General features: G+C 35.4%; 2 protein-coding genes across 2 annotated transcripts; both read left to right on the top strand.

Annotated features, from left to right (window-relative positions):
- Positions 1-4,956: 4,956 nt before the first annotated feature.
- Positions 4,957-10,897, top strand: Elp4 (Elongator complex protein 4). The gene is made up of 7 exons (XM_085958734.1): positions 4,957-5,334; positions 6,002-6,037; positions 6,161-6,276; positions 7,123-7,378; positions 7,808-8,085; positions 8,643-8,877; positions 9,024-10,897. The coding sequence occupies exons 1-7, from the start codon at positions 5,166-5,168 to the stop codon at positions 9,107-9,109; spliced, it is 1,176 nt and encodes a 391-aa protein (XP_085814860.1). The 5' UTR covers positions 4,957-5,165; the 3' UTR covers positions 9,110-10,897.
- A 531-nt stretch (positions 10,898-11,428) lies between these two features.
- Positions 11,429-20,678, top strand: Tsp68C (Tetraspanin 68C). The gene is made up of 5 exons (XM_085959211.1): positions 11,429-12,312; positions 13,105-13,323; positions 15,004-15,186; positions 16,299-16,505; positions 17,184-20,678. The coding sequence occupies exons 1-5, from the start codon at positions 12,250-12,252 to the stop codon at positions 17,502-17,504; spliced, it is 993 nt and encodes a 330-aa protein (XP_085815337.1). The 5' UTR covers positions 11,429-12,249; the 3' UTR covers positions 17,505-20,678.
- Positions 20,679-21,194: the final 516 nt, after the last annotated feature.

Here is a 21,194-nt window from a genome sequence, read left to right as displayed (position 1 = left end):
CTATTGCACTCGGTGTACCTACACCATGGCCCCCACATCCTGAAACGGGCCCTCAGGCTAGGGCAATGGTCAGCAAACTGCGGCTCTTTGGTCCCTTGAGTGCGGCTCTGCCACAGATGCTCTCTGCCATATTTGACATGGCTAAAAAGAAGAAGCAAAGAAAATGGAAGAGGATAACCGTAAATGTAATGTTGAATAGACCGAGACTTCGCGTTTATTCAAAACTTAAATGGCTTACCGACCTTTATTTATGTGTCGGGAAAAATTAGCGCATTCAAATTTAGAGAGATACTACAACTAAAAACTCGTAATTTTGCGCTAAATATTCTGTCGATGATGCAAGGAAGAAAGCAGCTGAGAAGAAGAGTCAAGAAAAATAAAGTTCTGAATTTAATTAGGTACTGAATAAAATCTTTCAACAATGTTAATATTGCAAGTTTTGTGGTTAGTAAAAAGATTTCCAAGAGAGGAAATCAAGAGTAAATTGAGTAATCGATTTACTGATGAGAACCTGGAATCGTGCTTAAAATTAAATCAACAACATACGAACCTGACCCAAACTTTACAAGGAGATGCAAGGCCATTATTCACATTGAGTTTGTCAGTCATTGTCATGGTTCAATTTTATGGATACCTGACTTACAATTTAATTTTTATTAATAAATAAGATCATTATTACGTATGTTATTCAGTTTTATTCGGTGTACCTACCTATAATTTAATTAGGACTTAAAACTTTAACTAAAGTTCATTAAGTAAATTAGCAGTGTACCTACTTACTATCTACGCATATAATTTCAGTTTAAGAAATTTGGCTCTCAAAAGAAATCTCAATCGTTGTACTGTTGATATTTGGCTCTATTGACTAATGAGTTTGCCGACCACTGGGCTAGGGTATTTTACGGGCCCCCTATCCACCGCTTAGATTAAAGACAGTGTGAAACACTACATTAACGTTTTTCAAATTGTGTTTTAGTTCAAATTGAGGGTACTTATACAGTGAATTATTGGCGATTTTCATTACATCTACTTTAATAATGGAGCTGTCGAGTATCGACACATAATAATCTGAAAATATATTGGACAATTATATAATTTAAAATGTTCATAGTCATGAAGTGTAATAGCGCCGCAGGCGACTTTTTTTACTATTAAAGATAATTTATGGTGTGTGTTTATCTCACTTATCTGGTCAACCCGACACGCCGGCCCCCCACAGCCCGGGCCCCCAGGCTAGAGCCCTGTCAACCCTCCCAAACAATCACCTATACTTCTCCAGAATTCGGGTGGACACCGAGAATTTCATTAGGGAACGGGTTTCTAAAAAAACCTGACATCAGTGTTTCGAAATTTTCGTGTTAGAAATTAAAATCTAAGAAATTTTACTAAAAAGGGTGCTGGAGAATTACAAATTATTTTTTGCCGTGTTGTTTGTCTAAGCCCAAGGTATAGTTTATTGACTTTCGATTTCAATGTGTACAATCATTCTGATGATTTGCATATTTTGGGGGGGGGCAAGGCCCCCTGGCCCCCCCCCTGGGTGCGCTACTGGTGGCGGTACCTATCTCTTGATATCAAAGGGGCGTTTGACAAGGCATGGTGGCCATACCTTCTTCAACAGTTGAAGTGTAAAAATTGTCCCGCAAACATTTTCAGGCTCATCAAAAACTATCTATCCGACCGAGAGTCTTCGTCAAATATGCTGGAGCATCTGCTACTAAAGAGACATCCAAGGGATGCTACAGGGTTCGTCTTGCGGTCCTGTCCTGTGGAACATAGTTCTCGACGATCTTCTCTCTATGCCGTTTCCTGAAGGTGTACACGCACAGGCCTTTGCTGATGATGTATTGCTGATTGTGGAATCCAAAGAACTTGGTTTTCTAGAAACCATGAGAAACACCGTGTTGGAGAGCGTCGAGGCCTGGGGAATGAAGGTCAAACTGTCTTTCTCCGCGGAGAAAATGAAGGTTTTATTCTTTACTAGGAGACGCGTCTCTCCGTCTTCGCTGGTGATGAATGGGCAATCTCTATCTTTTTCTAAGGATTTTAAACTTTTAGGGGTAGTAATCGATGACAAACTAAATTGGTCGAAGCACGCGAACTGCATCTCCAAAAGAGCAGCGGTAACTTCGCTCAAACTTGCAAGAATGGCCGAGGAGGGCCTCGCAGGTTTTCTGCCAGACGATAGGCTTTACGAAAAACCGGTGGACTATAGAAGGCTGCCACACCCGGCTAGACTATTTTCTGAAGTGGTTTCTTATCCTGCAACGTTGGAAAGCAACGAGCGCAATAACATGCCGATTATCACGGATGGGAGCAAAATTGATGGCAGTACTGGTGCAGGGTTTGTGGTATACATCAATGGCGGTGAGATAGCGGCTCGTAAGTACCGCCTTGCCAGCTATTGTACGGTAATGCAGGCCGAACTCTATGCCATCCAACGCGCTCTGGAGTGGGCAGGCTCTGATCCAATCCAACGAAAGCTCACCGAAAACTATAGTATTTGTATTTATTCGGACTCCAAAAGCTAAATCCAAGCAATTGGAGATCCCTTGTCTACTAATCCGATTGTCTTTTCTATTCACAGCGAGTCCGCAATACTGAGACGACGCCACCCCGAGGTGCACTTCAAGTGGATAAGGGGACATACCGGGATAGAAAGAAATGAAAGAGCCGACAAATTGGCTCGGCATGGTGCCTCTGAACTCAAGACCGCGATAGCTTATGACAAATTTCCTCTGAGCTACGCGAAAATTACAATTTCAGATATGGTGAAAAACGAATGGAACTCACGATACCTAAACTCTTCGACAGGGGGTTGACCCGAAAGTTTTTACGTTCAATTTCAGCAGCACGAGACGTCAGGGTGCATAAGGGGCCGTGTTTTGAAATTACTCAGATTCTTACAGGTCACGGAGTCATGCGAGCATACCTGCACCGGTTTAAAATAACATCTGATGGAAAGTGTCCATGCGACGACGGAAGCGACCCAGGACGTCCTACATTTAGGCCATCCTCCCACGGCGCAACTTATGTCCGTCGGAACTGAAACTAAAATTCCAGCCAGTATCTAGCTAATGTATTTCAATGGCGGCTCGCTGACGGCGAGACCGGAATCTCTCAGCTTCAAAACGGTCGCGAAGAGATGCGACATGCTAGTCGCGCGGTCTCTGAAGTTTCCAGACACCGTAAAACAGTGGTACCAACATCATTAGATTTCGGTGAAAAATCATATTTTCTTACCAAAATTGGTAGCACTTCGTAAAGCCGCTAGCGTCATATCGTAAAAACCGAAACAACCAGAGACGTCAAAACTCAAAAGATGCTCAAAAGTACAAGATGAGCGGAGCGAGCATGTTTGTATTTTCTTTTTGAATAGCAGGAGTGATGATCCTAACAAGCTCGAGGTAGCTTTCCTTGGACATTCTATAGAAAGCTAGAAATTTGGAATCGGTTTCTTGCAGTTCCTTTGCAGCAACAAATAGTCTGCAGTTTATGTTCCTTTCTATATAAGGATGAATCCAATATTTTCTTTTATTTTGACTCCTGTATCTGTTGTATTGATACAAAACCAAAGTCTCCTCGTCGCTTGACCCGCTCGAAGACATTGTTTGTTAAATATTAACTTAAATTAAAATAACCTAATAAGCGCGCGTGTTTTGTACAACACAGCTGATAGTCCAGTTTGACAATTTGAGGTTATTTGATTATTATTTCAACTGAGTTTCAGTAGCGCCGCGTGCGAAGCGTCACATTGGCCAGTTTATGAGATCATTAGTCTATGATGAGATCCTTCACAAACCAGTTCTGTCAGATTTCAGTTGCGCCGTGGGAGGAGGCCTCATAGATTGTCAAATCTTTAGCAAGGAGCGGCACAACCTGAACTTTTTATTACAGATGGCAGATGCGGACATTCGAGACCTTCCGGGGACCATGAAAAACGAGGCCGGAAGAGATGCACTTTTTAATTTCTGGATTGATGTAATAAAAAGAATAAAAATAATAAATGGTGACATGTAATGATGATTCATGCCTTTCAGATCCAGTGACTGCAGTCATATAAGATAGGATAAGTACCTATATGCTCATAATATCAGTCCTATACGACATTTCTTTTACCACGGGAAAAACTCGGCTACAAATCGCAGTCCTCAGTTCCCAATGAATAGGTACTTACGACAAAATATTCACCAGAATCACCACCGCCTTGCGCTACAAAGAATTTTCAGGGTTTTTGCAAGGCGGTTTCATAGGCCTTGGCTGAATTCAAATTAGCAATACCCGATGCGGGTAGAAGAATAGTTTTCAATAAGGCATCTTCTCTCAGCCGGTACAATTTTCATTTGACTAGCATCAAGTAGAGTAGTTTGCGTGCCAAAGTCCTTAAAGAAACCTCGATAGTAAATGCGAGGTATCCATAAAGGCATCTAGGAAAAAAAAAACTAACCTATAGATATGGCACTACGACCAAAGAGATTGGACGTTGTCATTGACTACAACTTTAGATAGGTAATACACCTACGTAAAACTACAACCTTTGGCGCGTCTTGACCTCTTTCAAAAACTTCCTCCGTCCTGGACGATTCAGCGCCGACACTCTCCAGTTGCTTTGTCCGAGTATTTTTAAATCATTTGTGGCGCAATTCAGCCATCTAGGCCTTCTCTTCCCATCGGGTGTTGCGTACATAGTCCGCCTCGCCGGTATATCCTTCGGCATTCTATGCACGTGGCCGATCCAGCGCAGTCTCAACATTTTAATAGTCTTGCGTGAAAACGTGAAATATTATACTTTTACACCAAATATGTCGATACTATATAATAAAAATGTTCCTGTACTATAGTTTTTAGAAAATACTATATTTTTTCACTGATCACTGATCACGTGATCAGTATAGAAAAAAATGGCATCACTGATTGAGCCGACACAAAGTCATATTATCTATGATTATCTATGATACTTAAATGTCATTATTTATATCATAACCATATTTTGGATTTGCATGAAAAGTTATTTACAGTACTTACCTACTTACCCATTGATAAAATTTTCTAGAGATTAGTTTGAACAAAGCACTCTAGCAAATACTTGGTAATGCATCAACTGTGTGTACGAATTCGAAACTAGCGTACCAAAATATAGTGGCTATGATTCCTGGTTTTAACCTATGACACATTATTTACACGATTTTTCGAATAAAATATTTGTGAAAATGGAACCACTCTCGAAAATATTTGCCAATAAGATTGGATTTAAAAAAATACCTGGCACTAAAGTATTACAAAACAATCAATTACTAATTTCATCAGGAATACCAGCTTTGGACCATGTAATCGGTATGTATATGGTGCATAAAAACTTATGTTGATTGACTGTTTACAGTTTACACTATTTTCAAGTATTACACTGTACTTCACTCAGAAACGCATCATATTAAATTATTATATAGTTTCAGTATTCTCTTTTTAACGCAAATGATGGCCAAGTCGTTATCGGCTATAATGTGGGTCTAATCAATTCGAATGTTGTTTTTAAATTTGTGTTTGGACTAGTATATGGACCTAATAGGCTGAGAAAGTGGCTAATAACCATTTCGGTTCTTGTCGGCTTACAGGAAGCCAGCGGCAAACAAATTTTGAAAATAGCTAATATACTGGATTATTTGTCAGGTTATGTTAGGTTTTCCTTCTTGAATTCATGAGTTTTGCCAAAATCGGCTATGAAAATCAACACAGTTCCTGCCTGGCTTCCTGTACACCGACTTGTACCTCCATTTCTTCTGAAAACAAAAATCTATCAATTCAACCTCCACTCTATGGAGTACCATATAATGATCTTTCGATCGGACATGGTAGAAAAAAATTCTTTTTGAGAACAAACAATTATTGATAAAGGCTGCACGAACTGGGGAATTTATAATACAATTTGTTTTTCCCATATCTTTAAATGAATCATTTAAATTTAATTTTCTATATTGATTTAATAATCTATTAACTATTTTAGGTGGCGGAATTCCTGTGGGTAGTATTTTTATCATTGGTAAGTCATTATTTTTTAAAAATCAATAAATTATTTATGTAATTTGATCCACATTAGAACCTTCCATAAAATCGAAAAAGTAAAAATGACATACCCACAGATTTTGTCCTTTTATCTTTTCAGAGGAAGATAAACACGCTAACTATTCCAAACTGATGTTAAAATATTTTTTATCTGAAGGCGTTGTTAGTAACCATCCAGTGCTGTTGGCGATACTTGACAATGATCCTGACTGTTTCGTAAGAATTTTGATAATTTATTAACACAACCTACTGCTCCTGCCAACATGGCATATGATAGTATCCGAGCATTACGGACCACACACACCACATTGGCGTGTTTACACATTCAACTTTGCCTTCTATTAGTTTTAGAATATTTGATGTTTTTGTTTTATTATAATATCACAACAATAAATGTGTTTGGTAGATTAGTGACAATAGAATTTTTAAATTTCATCAAATATATCAGTAGGTTCAAAAATTCTATAGTTTTTAATTTTGTGATCAATTGCTGATTTTTATAAAACATTGGTATTAAATTTGTCATACTTACTTTGCGTAATTTTCATTGTATGTAAAGTTTTAACTAGTACTTAAATACAATGACATTAATATGGACGAAGCATCTGGAAAATAAAATGACACTCACTTTGTGTCGGGTCTGCCGGATGGCGAAATTCATATTTTAATATCGGTATCCTACGCTCAAATGAACATTCTGCTTGGAAGCGGTCTGGCGACACCGCTGGGTCTGCCCATACAATCTACAACGTCTAATCTCCGAGAAGTCGTTAGTAACCTAGAATCTGTTTCTAACGCAATGAGTAATGACACTAATACGCCATTACAATAAAGGTTATATTACTATAAATTCTCGAAGCATGTATCGCATAATGGAAATGGATACGTCATATGGTCACGTGACGTCTACCTATATATCTGTGAATGACTTTCATGCACAATTTTTCGTGCGCGCCGATATGAAGTTGAAGTAAGCCGAGTTGTCCATTTAATATGTCATTGCTTAAATATCAAATTTACTTGTAAAATTTTTTATTGAATTTAAAATCCATATTCTTACAGGTTTCTCAGCTGCCGTCTCCCACAAATGCAGAAAACCAATCGATAAATTCTGATATTGAAAATTGTGACTCGGAAAAAGACCTGAAGATTGCATGGCGTTATAACAATTTAGCACCAGTTGAATCTGCAATGGGACCTAGTTTGCAATTTGGCCATTATTATGATCTTACTAAATATATAGAAAAGGATGTTTTAAATAAGGCTACTAAACACATTTGGAAACCCCCAAAGTCTTGTGATGCAGCAACTAACTCTCGTAAGTTTTTTTACTATATTTATGTATCTTCTTCGGCCATATTCGCCCTTTAGTTGGAGCATATGGACACAACGCGGCGCGGCGCCTCCAAGAATCCCTGTCGCTCGCCAGTCTTCTTGCTTTGTTCCAAGTCAAACCAGCATCCCGTATATTATATACAGTACATCAGTAATTTAATCTAAGCCAGTGGATTTCTTCAATTTAATAATTTATTTTTTATTTTCAACAATAATTCAACAAGTAATTTATCTTTCTATTCGTATTTAATAGGTATAATGATTTCGATACAAAGATTTCGTTAATTCTACAATTTGCGAGTTCTTGATGTTGATAGATGTTTTGGTCTACAAACCTATCTTCGGTATATAATCTACTATTATATAGAAATGCATAAATATCAGTTCAATTAATTAATTGTTATACTTTAAGGAGTTGGAAACGATGCCTATGAGGACCTGATGAAATTCATATGCAATATAATTAAAGAAGATGGATACTCGAAATCAAACGTAATTGGAAATGATAAAATTTTGAGAATTGCTATCGGATCATTAGCATCTCCTCTGTGGCAGACATTTGAATCATCAACATCATGTAATAATTCTGAGAACTCAAAACATCTGATAAAATTTCTGTATCTGCTCAGAGCAGTTGTACGATCTGCGAATGCTGTTGTTTATTTGACCATACCAAGTCATCTATTTGATGTAAGTGTATTAAGATGCTTTTATTATATGCGTGAGTCGATTAATTTGACATTTAAAAATATTTTCATTTAGTTCAATACTTTTGTAAATGTGCCAAAATTAATAATCACAATATTACATTTTTTTATATGACTGGGTTCAAGGGCAATTAAGAATTATTTATTCTTAAACTTTATTTCTGCATGTCCTATTTACCAGAGTGGGGGTGCACCTTTTTGAAATAAAAAATCTATACCGACACTAATGGTAATCAATTTTTAGTAATAAGTGAATTCATTATTACGAATGTGACTGTAACCTGTTACAATAATTTTGACTCTAAACAAAGAACTACAGCACGACTTTTATCAATCGAAATATCTCCACACACACCATGCTATGACCACTTTACCCTACGACACATCACAATGTCTTGATGTTGAACAAACCATCAATTTTTTCCATTCCATATTGATCCCCGTGATGTGTTGGACCGGATATGCGAAGACACTCTCTTTGCTTTTCAATAAGAATTGTCATGAAAAGTCTGTATATTTAATTTGGAATTTACTTTTCAGAGTCCAAGTGACATACTTAACATCAGACATTGTGTGGATACTTCAATCAGACTTGAATCATTCGCTGGTAAAAATCGTGAGTCAGATCCGGTGCTTAGGGATTATCACGGCTTGTTTTACTTGACCAAGATCTCTGCTATGAATTCATTGGTTCCATACGTACCGTCGACCCTGGATTTGGCATTCAAACTAAGAAGAAAGAAGTTTCTCATTGAGAAATTGCATTTGCCTCCAGGTATGTTTTCTAAACATCATAGTTTTGTGGGGATTTATACGATTCAAGTCAAAGCCATTATTATTATAGTGGTTATTCAGTATTGAATTACAAATAGGCAAGATATTCTATACCATGTTAAGTAATTGATTTTTAATTTTTTTCAGAGTTACAAGATTCTAGTGAAAGAGAACAAGACGATGGTGCCAGCTTAGGGTGTGGAGGTTCCAAAAGCAAAAAATTGGACTTTTAAACATTTAATAAAATATGTACATAATATTTGTTATGGAATATTTTTTGTATTATAATATTTTCTCAAGCTCCCGTTTTTTTTATTCCATAATTAAAATGATTCTCTCCTAAGCGCTTGGCCACAGTTGCGGGCGGGCAGCAGCTGGTACAACTCAAACGTGTAACCGTGTGTGATATGCCCCAATAAAGACACTATCTACGAACATTTCACACATGGTTATACGTTTGAGTTGCGCAAGACGCCGCTGACCACTACGTTCTTGCACTAAAGTTGAAAATGTTGAAGAACAAAAAAAGCAATATTTAATGCATACCAAAGATTCAAGTCCATAGAAGTAAATCTTTTTAGAAAAATAAAGTAGGTAAATTAAAGTATGCCACTGTTGTGTGAAGTCAGTCATCTCATTGTCATTTTGAAGAATCGGTTATAGCCTGATACACTAGTAGTACTGGTGGAATTAATCAACTAGAAATCAAGCAAAAGATGAATAATAATTGGCACATACTACCTTTTGTGATATCTTATGTAAACATGTTTAAGAATGTCTACATCCTGAAATATATTGATGAAGCTGTAATCAAAATATATTTTTACAATGGTGCTTAGTTACATTTACTTTTGCTTTTTTGTCCGGTCAGCCAAATTTTATCTGTTTGTATTTTTTACAGTATTAAAAACTGTTCCGCGTTTGCTAAATTTACTAAGATAAAAGCAACTGGTAGAATAATGAGAATTGTTTTTGTACTCTGATGTGTATAATATATTCATCGGCAGTAGCTCTCAACTGTAATTAGTCACCCTTCATGTTCACTAGAGCATGTCTCCCCTTGGCCATTGGTCTAATTCAGTTATGAACAACCATTTCGCTTCTTGGCAAATAAACAAACATTAAACTGTTAATTTTGTGTTTTTATGATAGGTACCTACACACCGCCCCACTGTGGAGTAGAGTTTAAAGTGAATGTACCTTGATCTATGGGAGATACTGTGCAAAATTCGCACATTTTTTCATTCAATATGTGTGTCGATAAATGTCATGTACCCAATTGGTCGAGCAAATCGCTGACAACCAATCCTCATAGAAAGTTAGCTTTTTTCACCAATTAGGTTATGTCAATTAAAATGCTGCAATTATCTGTAAATAATATTAAATACACGCATACTCGTTTGTACTAATATTATTCGTGTTATACTGTGTACAAAGAAATTTTAGGTGTACATAATATCACAAGATATTGTGACATTGCAGACGTCACCTACGGGCTAATTAACAATTTTAATTAGTGGAGAGGTTTTTCTCTCGCGGGCAACACTAAAATCCTGCGGTTGGTACTTCGAGAAAGCATACGGGTTTGATAAGTGGTGGGGGGGATCGTTCCTTGGCCGATCAATCTCCGATCGCTAGAAATTCTTTTCTGGTTGAACTTTGACACTAGAGGACGTGGGATCAGCGAGTCCGCATGGCTTCCGCCATGCGGCTGTAAATACGTTTCATTTTTATTATTAATCTTAAGTTATTTGTGTTAATTATAATCTCACTCACATGTGGATATTTTGTTTAAGCTAGGTTAAGTTGCTGAGGAAATATTATAGTTTGCAGACGGTAGCGTGTTTTTTGTTTAACGTAAATATTCGTTCTTTATGTTATAATGCCATCGTGTATGAACGATGGTGATTTCACTTCGGCGTTGTACTGCCATTATGTACTTTCGTAATTATTTGTTATTACGATATAGTACCATTGACTTTCAATTACAATGTCATATTAAATACAGTGAGATTAAATTATCACGGTGTTTCATTTAATTTAATTGTACCCTATATTATGTTCTTTTACGTTCTTTTCTTTCACAGAAAAGGCTTTGGCGTCCAGTTCGAGCTTAGTTTTCAATGGTCGCAATTAACCGCTGCAACGGTATGATAAACACATCCATCGGATACCAATTGATTCCGATGGTCCTTTCCGTAACAGGATTGGAATTCACCAGAGAGATAGTGCGGAAACCCAGTACCCTGAGCTAGCGGTGCCTGTTATCCACATAGACTTGGATAACAGTGTTAATGAATCGTAGGTTGTATGTGACCTAGTACAAATTTTCTTAACAATATAGTTAGTTGGATGTGATTGTTATTGGTAGTTTCGACAATTTTGATGAATAAGTGCTCAGCCGTAGTGGTTTGGCGGGCGCGGCGCGGCGCGGCGGCATCTTGCAAAACTCAAACGTATGACTGTGTGTGAAATGTTCGTAGACAGTGTCTTTTTTGGGGCAATAATACACACGGTTATACTTTTGAGTTTGGCAAGACGCCGCCGCGCCGCGCCCGCCAAACCACTACGGCCGAGCACTAAAAGTAAATGTGCCATTTTTGATCTTTTGCATAATGAAGGTTAAATTAACAAACTTTTTTTACGAGGAACGATTGTTAGTCATACCCATTGAGTTCTTGCTTCTTTGAAGCTTTTGTGTATTAAAATACATCTTTGCACTGGATTACACACATTGAGAAAACGAAATGTGTTTTTTTGGCAGTCACTGAATCGAATCCGTAACCCATGGCTTCGGAGAAAGGTGCTCTACCAACTACTGCACTGTGGGTGCAGTTGTGAATATCAAAATAAGTATAATGATACATACTTGCAATATCCAATATAATGGCATGATACACAACAAAATTGGTTGTGAATCACTGGTTCAACTGACCAAAACATTACTACCGGTATATTTTTATGTTTACCGTCTGCTTGAACATACACATATTATCAACACAGTATTTCCCTTCAACTGTTAATATTAGCCAAATATTCTACGTATTAAGGCTGTATAAGTTTGAATCCTCAAGTGATTTATAGAAATGAGTTTTTTTTCGTAAATTGTGATCATTCAAATCGTCATACATGTTCTATAAAAGTATACAACAATAGATGATGGTCATTCCTGGCCCCCACTCTACCATGATGACTATAGTTACAATAGCTTTTGCTTCCTTCCTGTTATAATTCCGTTTTCATTTTATATCATGTGTAATGTTTGTGCATAGGATAGTGAGTGTATGGAATATCGTTCAATTTCTTTGTTATTATAAATCCAAAATTACTATTAATAATATTGTTGAATAAACGTTAAAAGAATTATAATAAAATGCAGTGCCGCAAAGTGTTCAGTTCGAAGGCGCTTTTGGGAAGTTTTAACATAATATTTCTTGTAAGTTTTATATGTTTAATTTTACATTGTTATAATAGCATGTCAATAATATAGGTTTTAGTGTACATACTTATTAATCAATGTATACAGGTATTACTTGACTTATATCCGAATGAGTTATTTATATTCCTATAGTTTTGTCGTAAGTTGAGTTGATTTTAAATTGGGTTTACATACCACCTTCACAATAATATGCAAAATCCCAATAACAATTTACTTTGTCTAAAAATATCATTTTTTTGTCATAAGTTGTAGAACATGAAATTTAATTTGTATTTATTATAAATTAAAGAGAAGATCACTTCTTGACGTGGACCATGTTGTACATGTACATAGTTACTAATAAATCAATGACAATATTCTTCTATAAATAATATTAATTGTAACTTACCATTAAATTATTTCATTGTCTTTATTGAGAATTTTGTTTTTACGATATTAAACATGACAGTCCCATGAAGGCCGTGCGGCTTAAGCGTTGTGGGTCCCAGGTTTGAATCTGGTTTTTCAAATTGTGTATTAGTCAGAGTATGGACCTAATAGGTTGAGCAAGTGGCTGAGATCCATTTCTTGTAAAAACAAAATTTGTTAATAACAACCTCCACTCTGTGGAGGCCCATATGATCTTATTAGGATCGGACATGGTCGAAAGAAGAAGAAACATTATATAATTTTCCAGACTTGGGATTCAAACCCAGGGCACATGAAATTATAAACTGACACGTTACTGCTCGGCCATCGTGGGGCCGTTATACTATTACTATAAAATATTTAAATTTTATTTTTATGCAGATTTCAGGGGTGGTAATACTTACAGCGGGTTTTTTTCTGCTATGCGATTCTTCGAGAATACTTTTGTCCCGTTTGCTGACATCTTCAGAGAATGAAGCACTTCAACCTCCATTTTATTATGCTGCCCTTGCGATGATCGGTGCCGGATTATTCATGGTGGCAGCGGGTGCTGTCGGATGCTGGGCAACGTATTCCAGAGGTTATTGCGTACTAACCTTGGTACGAACAAATTTTCTCTCTCCGATTTATTTTTTGATATAATATACTGTTAATACTGGTATAATACGAGGGTGGGTCAATAATTCCTTAGAAAAAAGCATTAAAACAGTTTTTATTTTTGTATTTTTTTTTTATTTCTCAACATAATCTCCTTGGAGCTCAATACACTTGGTTAGACGTTTCTCAATTTTTTTTAAACCGTCAGAAAAATAAGTTTTCGGAAGGTCCTCAAAATAAGCATTTGTCCGATCGATGACTTCTTCATTTAAAAAAAAACGTTGTCCACTTAGCCATTTTTTTAAGTTTGGGAAAAGGAAAAAGTCACTGGGGGCTAAATCTGGCGAATACGGTGGGTGGTCGACCAATTCGAACTTTAATTCTTCAATTTTAGCCATTGATCGTAAACATGTATGAACACGGGCATTGTCCTGATGAAAGAGGATTTTTTTCCTGTTTAAATGAGGCCGTTTTTCTTCAATTTTGTTTTTTAGTTGGTCCAATAAAGATGCATAATAATCCCCTGTTATTGTTTTTCCTTTTTCCAAATAGTCAATGAAAATAATTTCACGTGCATCCCAAAATACAGTAGCCGTAACCTTACCAGCTGATTTTACGGTTTTCGCCTTCTTTGGACATGGTTTGCCTTCGCAATCCACTGCTTTGACTGTTCTTTCATCTCGGGAGTATAGTGGTGTATCCATGTTTCATCTACAGTCACAAAGCGACGAAAAAATTCATCCGGATTGCGTTGCATGAGCGACAACAGGGCTTTAGAGGCCACCACCCTATTGCGTTTATTGTCGACTGTGAGCAAACGTGGCACCCATCTTGCAGAAATATTTTTCATGCCCAATTTGTCATGTAAAATAGAAATGACGCTACCTTTTGAGATCCCTGTAACCTCAATTATCTCACTCAACTTTAATCTTCGGTCACTTAACACCATATCGTGGATTTTATTGATCATTTCTGGTGTAGTCACCTCTACAGGACGTCCTGAGCGTGGTTCATCCTTTGTTGATGTACGACCACGTTTAAATTCATTTAACCAGTTATAAATAGTTGCAAGTGAAGGAGCAGATATGCCGTGAACTAAATCCAACTCATTTTTTATTTCGTTTGCTGTTAACCCTTTTATATTAAAATGTTTAATAACAGCTCTTAACTCAATTTTCTCCATTTTCCATTTTTCCATTTTCCACAAGCAAATTTTTTTTTTAAATGTACGAGAAACACACAACAACCCGACCAATCTGATTGAAACTTCGCAGCATACTGAATCGGTAGTGCCGCTGCATGAAAACAAACCGCTTACAGTACTAGTCGCGCCACATGTCGGCTTTTCTAAGGACTTATTGACCCACCCTCGTAGTATACCTACTAGACTTCTTATACTTCTAGCATTATGCCAAAGTGAGGCCCATATTTAATTATTTAATTAATAAAGTCAATTCTAGTTTTGGTATATGTAGTCATAATGGAGCCCCAGTGAAGTAGTGCTAATGCTACTATGGATTTACTGAAGGTACATATTGTGACCATATCAAAGCTCAATTTGATATACATAATTTCAAAAAATATATTTTAATATTTTTTTAAAAACGTAAACGTCCTTTTATTCTGGTGTGTTTTTTACATAATTGAAATAGTGGTTTTAGTTGTTCTTTTTATTGTTTTCAGTATTTTGTAATGGTGATGATTTCGCTGATATGCCAGTGTGCAGCATGCGTGATAGTAGTAGCGTGGCCTGGTTGCGTGGGGCTGCAGGGAGCGCGAGGGGGTGCAGTCGGTGCCCTGCAAGCGGGATACGGAGTTCCCGGACAAGAACAATTCACCGCAGCTATGGATTTAGCCCAAACCATGGTAAAGTAACAGTTTATCAAGCAATATAATTTGCTTTAAGATACAACCTACTTTTTTTTAAAAGACTTTTTGCGCATGCGCACTCACACCGCTGCTCTCGCCATGCATGCGCACTGCGTCCCTGAGTACTGTCATCATATTACCTATGATATTACATCGAATTAGCCATAATTTTATCCACCAACGCCTCTTATCCTATTCCTCTTTCTTTCGATGAGATTTCTACATTCGTATAACAAACAATCACAAATCGTTTGTGTTCCATCCTGAACCGCAATTATTACACTTGACACCATTTTGGAATGAATTGAGTATTTCACTTTCAGTCACACGTGTAAACAAAAGTGAATGCCTCCCCATCATCCGCAGTGACTTGTCGAAATGAGCCTTATGCTTATAACCTAAATCAGTGGTATCCACAGAAACCAACATGAATAAATAATTTTCAAATGAGACATCATTGGTGATCAAATTATCAAAATTCATGGTAATGGTCAACTCATGGTGTAAATGCATTGTTTTATTAATTTTAATAAAAACACAAAATTTATTGTACTAATTCCACTTTTTATTATATAATTGGACCACTTCAACTCTTAAGGCTATACTTCAGTTGAGGCATGGTCTAAAAAGATCGTGGCTAGGCGATGCGAGCATTGTGCAAATGACGCTTCCCGAACGAAATATAATTTGTTATAAAAATCCAACATGCGTCCATTTAATGTTATGTTTATTGTTATATTACTAATAATAATAGTATATTCATTGACATGTTTTCTTTTTTAAGTACATACGTAAAGTTTTTTAGTAATCTTTACACGATTTAAGAATATTTTCATCCGACGCCATGAGAAAACAAATCATCATGCAGACACCTCGACCGTCGGTCTCCGATTGGCGACTAGTGAGAAATTTCGTTGCACGTACTGTTGAAAATTATTTGCCGTTTCACTGAAGTACGCTCTTAACTTACTCTCATCGGTCCAATTATTTAACAAAAAATAGAATTAGTACTTTAAAATTTGCATTTTTATTAAAATTAATAATTAATTATCAAATCCTGATATTATTGTCGACTGTTAAATAAAAAATAATCATTATTATCATTTCAGTTTGAATGCTGTGGTATGACAGATGGAAGAAATTTTGATATGTCATTGTGGCAGTTGCGTCGCTTAGGGCCTCGTGATCTCATGGTGCCATTGACATGCTGCGTACAAGATGTCAATAAATTGTCCTATCTTGATCCTAGGCCAGTCAATGAATCCATTTGCCAAGAACTACTTCCCGAGCATTTTGTCCCATATCGTCATAGTCAGGTTTGTAATTATTTATTTGTACATGTAATAAAAATGACTACAATATTATTACTGATTCAGACATCATTTTATGGATGATTTATATGATGGAATGATTCATGTCACTTTTTCTATAGTGTAACACACCTACATTATAATGAATAAAAGAAAATATGTTTCTTTTGACATATAAAGGTATATATTCCATATAGCATAATGTTTTAATAATTATTTTGGTTTTTGATCCACATAGGAGTTATATGGTGTGGCATTCATTTTATTATTGCAATTTTCCGGATATATTTAGCATAATGTTTGATGAAAATATTCCTCCGCGTTGATTATATCAAATGTCTCAATGACGCTGGGTCATTATACATAGCAGGAGACAAATTCCGTCTCGTATTTTTTAATATGTTTGTAAAATTAGAAAAATTGCAAAAATGTGATCAAAAAATTTATCCCAGCACGAAAACAATGATAAGAAATTGCGAACATTATTTAACATTCCATATTATGATATTGTGCATTCTTAAATTCGTACATTCATACATCCGCATCGTCGCAGTATTTCAGATTTTACTTCTACATACTATACTGCTAAATTGTGTTGATTTTGCTTTTATTTTACAAACTTTACGTTTCTTTATAATATTATCTTAAACATTAGTTTAACTTATTTATTTTGATTTATTTCAGGGATGTCTCACAAAAGTCGAAATATGGTACCAGCAACAGTATATTGGGTTTTTGATTGTTATTTTTGTTATCTGCCTCGTTGAATTTGGATCTCTCTTCATGACAATACTTTCGTGCATGCGACTGAGAAAGAAACGAAGAGAATCTGGCTCCTTCATTATTAAACCTCTGAATAATAAAAATCATGAGAACATTTACCATAATAAAATGTATTCAGTGGAGAAACCTGTCACCGACACCTACATACATCCGGACAGTTTCTATAGTCCCAGGTCAAAGTACTCGCAAAATTACGATTCAAAAAGAGACGAAATGGCATGAAGATTAGCTGATGATGCACTTTCACTTACAAACAGAATTCAAACCTTCTCCGATTATCTTCTAAAATTACAGGCCGAATCAATTATGTGGTAGGATATTGAAATCAAAATACAATAATTTATCAAAATTATGATAAAAGACACTAGTGAATGCATCATTTTGAGTGTTTTATAAAAATATTATTGGAAAGTATTTTCGTTGATTAGTGATTGTAAATATTATATGTACATTTAATATAACTTCATCTTTTGCCATACCTATATTATACATTATGTATATATTTTATATATATACATATTATATTATATAAACAGTGGAACCCCGATCTCCCGTTCTCGCATAAATCGTTTTCCTGCACGGATCGTTCATTTTTGAAGTCCCGCCAAACACCCATAAGAACAATGTTAAATAATCCCGTATTAACCGTTCCCCGATTTATCGTTTTCCTCGATCTGTCGTCTAAATATCATGGTCCCGTCATAAATATTATCCCGATTGACCGTTTTTGTTGAATATTTTTCATTTCGCTTTCGTAGAATTGTTTATGATACATACATATGATAGGCTTGCCTTGCATCTCGTATCACGAATCTTTATAAGTCGCAACTAAAATGCCCTCCATTAAGAAAACTAGAACTCTAGCTGAGAAACTGAAAATAATTTAAGACGTCAAAAAAATCCAGGAGAAAAACAAGTTTTTTAAAAAAAAAAATGTTTTTATAAATCCCGCATTTATCGTTTTTTCATTAGCTTTTCTTTAGGGTTAGCAGCGGTTAAATAGATTAAATTCATAATTATTGTTTTTATTATTTTACTTTAAGATTACATAATAATTTACTTTCTCTACTTCTTTCTTGTTTTATATTGGTTCTTATCAGTAATTAAGGCTATACCTCAGTTGAGGCATGGTCTAAAAAGATCTTGGCTAGGCGATGCGCGGATTGCGGGTCGCGGGTGCAAATGACGCGAATCGAACGAAATGTAATTTGTCATATAAATCCAACATGCATCCTTTTTATGTTATGTTTATTATTATATTCGTAATAATAATAGTATATTCATTGACATGTTTTCTTTTTAAAGTACATGCGGAACGTTTTTAAGTCATCTTTACACAATTTAAGAATATATTCAGACGACTCCATCACAAAAGAAATTGACGTGCGAACAGGTCAACTATTCCTCTCCGAATGGCAACGCGCCTCAACGCGGCCGAAATTTCGTTCCACATAGTGTTGAAAATTATTTTCCGTTTCACTTATGTACACTCTTAAGTATTTGTTATCTATTTCATGACTACTATTTATAATTATTTTATACCTGATATGTATTTTATGCCGCATTGGCCAATGGCTGTAATGCCATAATACACTTTTCTAAATTAATAAATCAAATCACAGCGACAAGTGTTTAGGCGCAGCGGTATGTGTGCGTGGGAAGATCAGAATTTTGGGTGGGCAGTCGCAGCGTCAATATGCAGAGATGATTTCAACAACTACTATAGGATCTTTGACACAGCAACTCTTTAAACATCCTATACAAGTATTATGAGTAATGACTGCGTATGGCAACCGCCGGTAGCTGTGGAAATATGGTCACCATACTATAACATGCCATTTTAGTCCCTTTTAGGGAAGATAATAAATCATGATCACATAATTATAACCGATTCTCCAATCTATAGATTGATCAATCAATCAATGATTTTTCACAATCACTGAAATTTTAATTTCATTGCTGGACAATTGTGATTGGTCAGAGTCATTCAAGTATCATCGCAACTTAATAACATATTGAATTATTAAACCATTCGCTATATCTACTACCATTTTGGTGGTGGGACAGGAAGACAACTAAGGAAGATTCGGACACTCATATTGCCTGAAAAGACAACATGCATATTTTACCCAGCCAATAAGATTCGATAAGCGCAATGCGCAAATAATGAATAAAGGGTGATACTTCGACATGTTCTGTAAATATTACATTAAATAATAATTATATTGCGTTGCGTTGGTATAAATTATTTTTATAATAAATATGTCACAATCACACAATAACAAAAGGAGAGAAAGGTAATTGTTGGGTGAACTTTTTGGACTAATTGTGGTGGTCGTCCCTATATATCTTAATATATTTTTATTAGTGTCCTACTTCTATCGGAAAAACCAGCTATTATGTATTGAGTCAAAATATTTACATGTTACCATAATAGTGTGTATAATATTTTCATCCCTGCGGTTTCAGTGCATTCATAATTGGTTTTACTAGAATCATAGAGAAATTGCATACACACAGAGTCATTTTCTGTCTTTGTTATGTTATTTATGTGGCTACCAATTCCACTTTATGGATATTCAATTGAAATTGGAATTATGAATCAACTAAATATTGTATTACCTCATAAAATATGATAATTTGTCTATAAAGTTGATGATATCGATATTTTTTATTCATTTACTGTCTTGTATGTATTCTTTGGTAATAATTGTGTTACATGTCAGTATCACCATACTATGTGCTATTCCATTTCATTCTCATCATTTGGGGGATTTATGTGATTATATTAAATGCACTATTGGGTGTATATTGGGGGCAAACCCAGTAACAAAAAATACAAGAAACGATCGTGAATATTGCATATTTGATAAATATTGTATTTAATTTAGTTTTAATTTTTAACAGTCATTACTTATTTATAAAGCCAGTGTACTGAATTTAGCCTTTGAATTGAGAAATCAGTAGATTTAATATCGCATAGTTAATTATTATTTTATTTTCGTTCTGAAAACCAGTCAGCATTTTGAATTACTATAAATTAAGAAAATGATTTGTGCTCTACATAAAGAAAACTAAACTAAACTTACTGTAATACCTACACATTTCATTATAAAGGGGGTGATTGACATAGTTTGACTAAATGTGTGATCAAAATTTCAAACTATACTGACGATCATCACAGATTTAGCTTATCCGATAAATATGACAAACTATGAAAGTGTGAAGTGTAGTCGCATACCTACAAACTTGTCTGTCGATTTTACCCATAAAAATTAATGTGCCAGAAAAAATCTGGCATTTACATGTTTCCAGTAAGGACCATTTAATTATTAATTTATAATTTATTACGAATCAACATGTTTCATTATCAAATATGTGTACTAGAATTAGTTGTTTTTTAATAAAAATAAATACAAAAGAAAAGTATTTTTATTGCACTTATATTCATATTTCAATTTTGTTGTCTTATTGATCATATTTTGAGATCAACAATTATACGGTGTATGTCTGTCCCATCACAATGCTAATATCCTGTTTCAAGTTTAATTTGAAGGTTGTTTATAACTTTTTTTCATTTTATTGTAATACTTTCTCAAAATTTCCAAACTCTCCGAATGTGAAGGGGGATGCATATTTTGTAACGTTTGATAATTAGATAAAAAAAATAGTAGTTTCAATAAAATGCGTTTGATTAACCTTTAACAAGTAGTAATAGGAATGATTAGAAAATGAAGCTAGAATTTACTCAATATTTTTTTTTTAAATCATAAAGTAAGTTGTGAATGTTACGTATTTCAATCTAAAAATGCACCCTCTATGCAAGCTCTTCCTTATACGCATAGATCGCCCACTAGTTTATGCTCTAAGGCAGTGTCTGCCAAACTTTTTTACCTGATAGCACACGGGGGA

Source organism: Rhyacophila brunnea, unplaced genomic scaffold (genome assembly GCF_057557595.1).
Source record: "Rhyacophila brunnea isolate RB1 unplaced genomic scaffold, BYU_Rbru_1.0 scaffold_8, whole genome shotgun sequence".
Taxonomy (NCBI): domain Eukaryota; kingdom Metazoa; phylum Arthropoda; class Insecta; order Trichoptera; family Rhyacophilidae; genus Rhyacophila; species Rhyacophila brunnea.
Note: the sequence above shows the minus strand (reverse complement) of the source record. Positions and strands in the feature narration are given on the sequence as shown.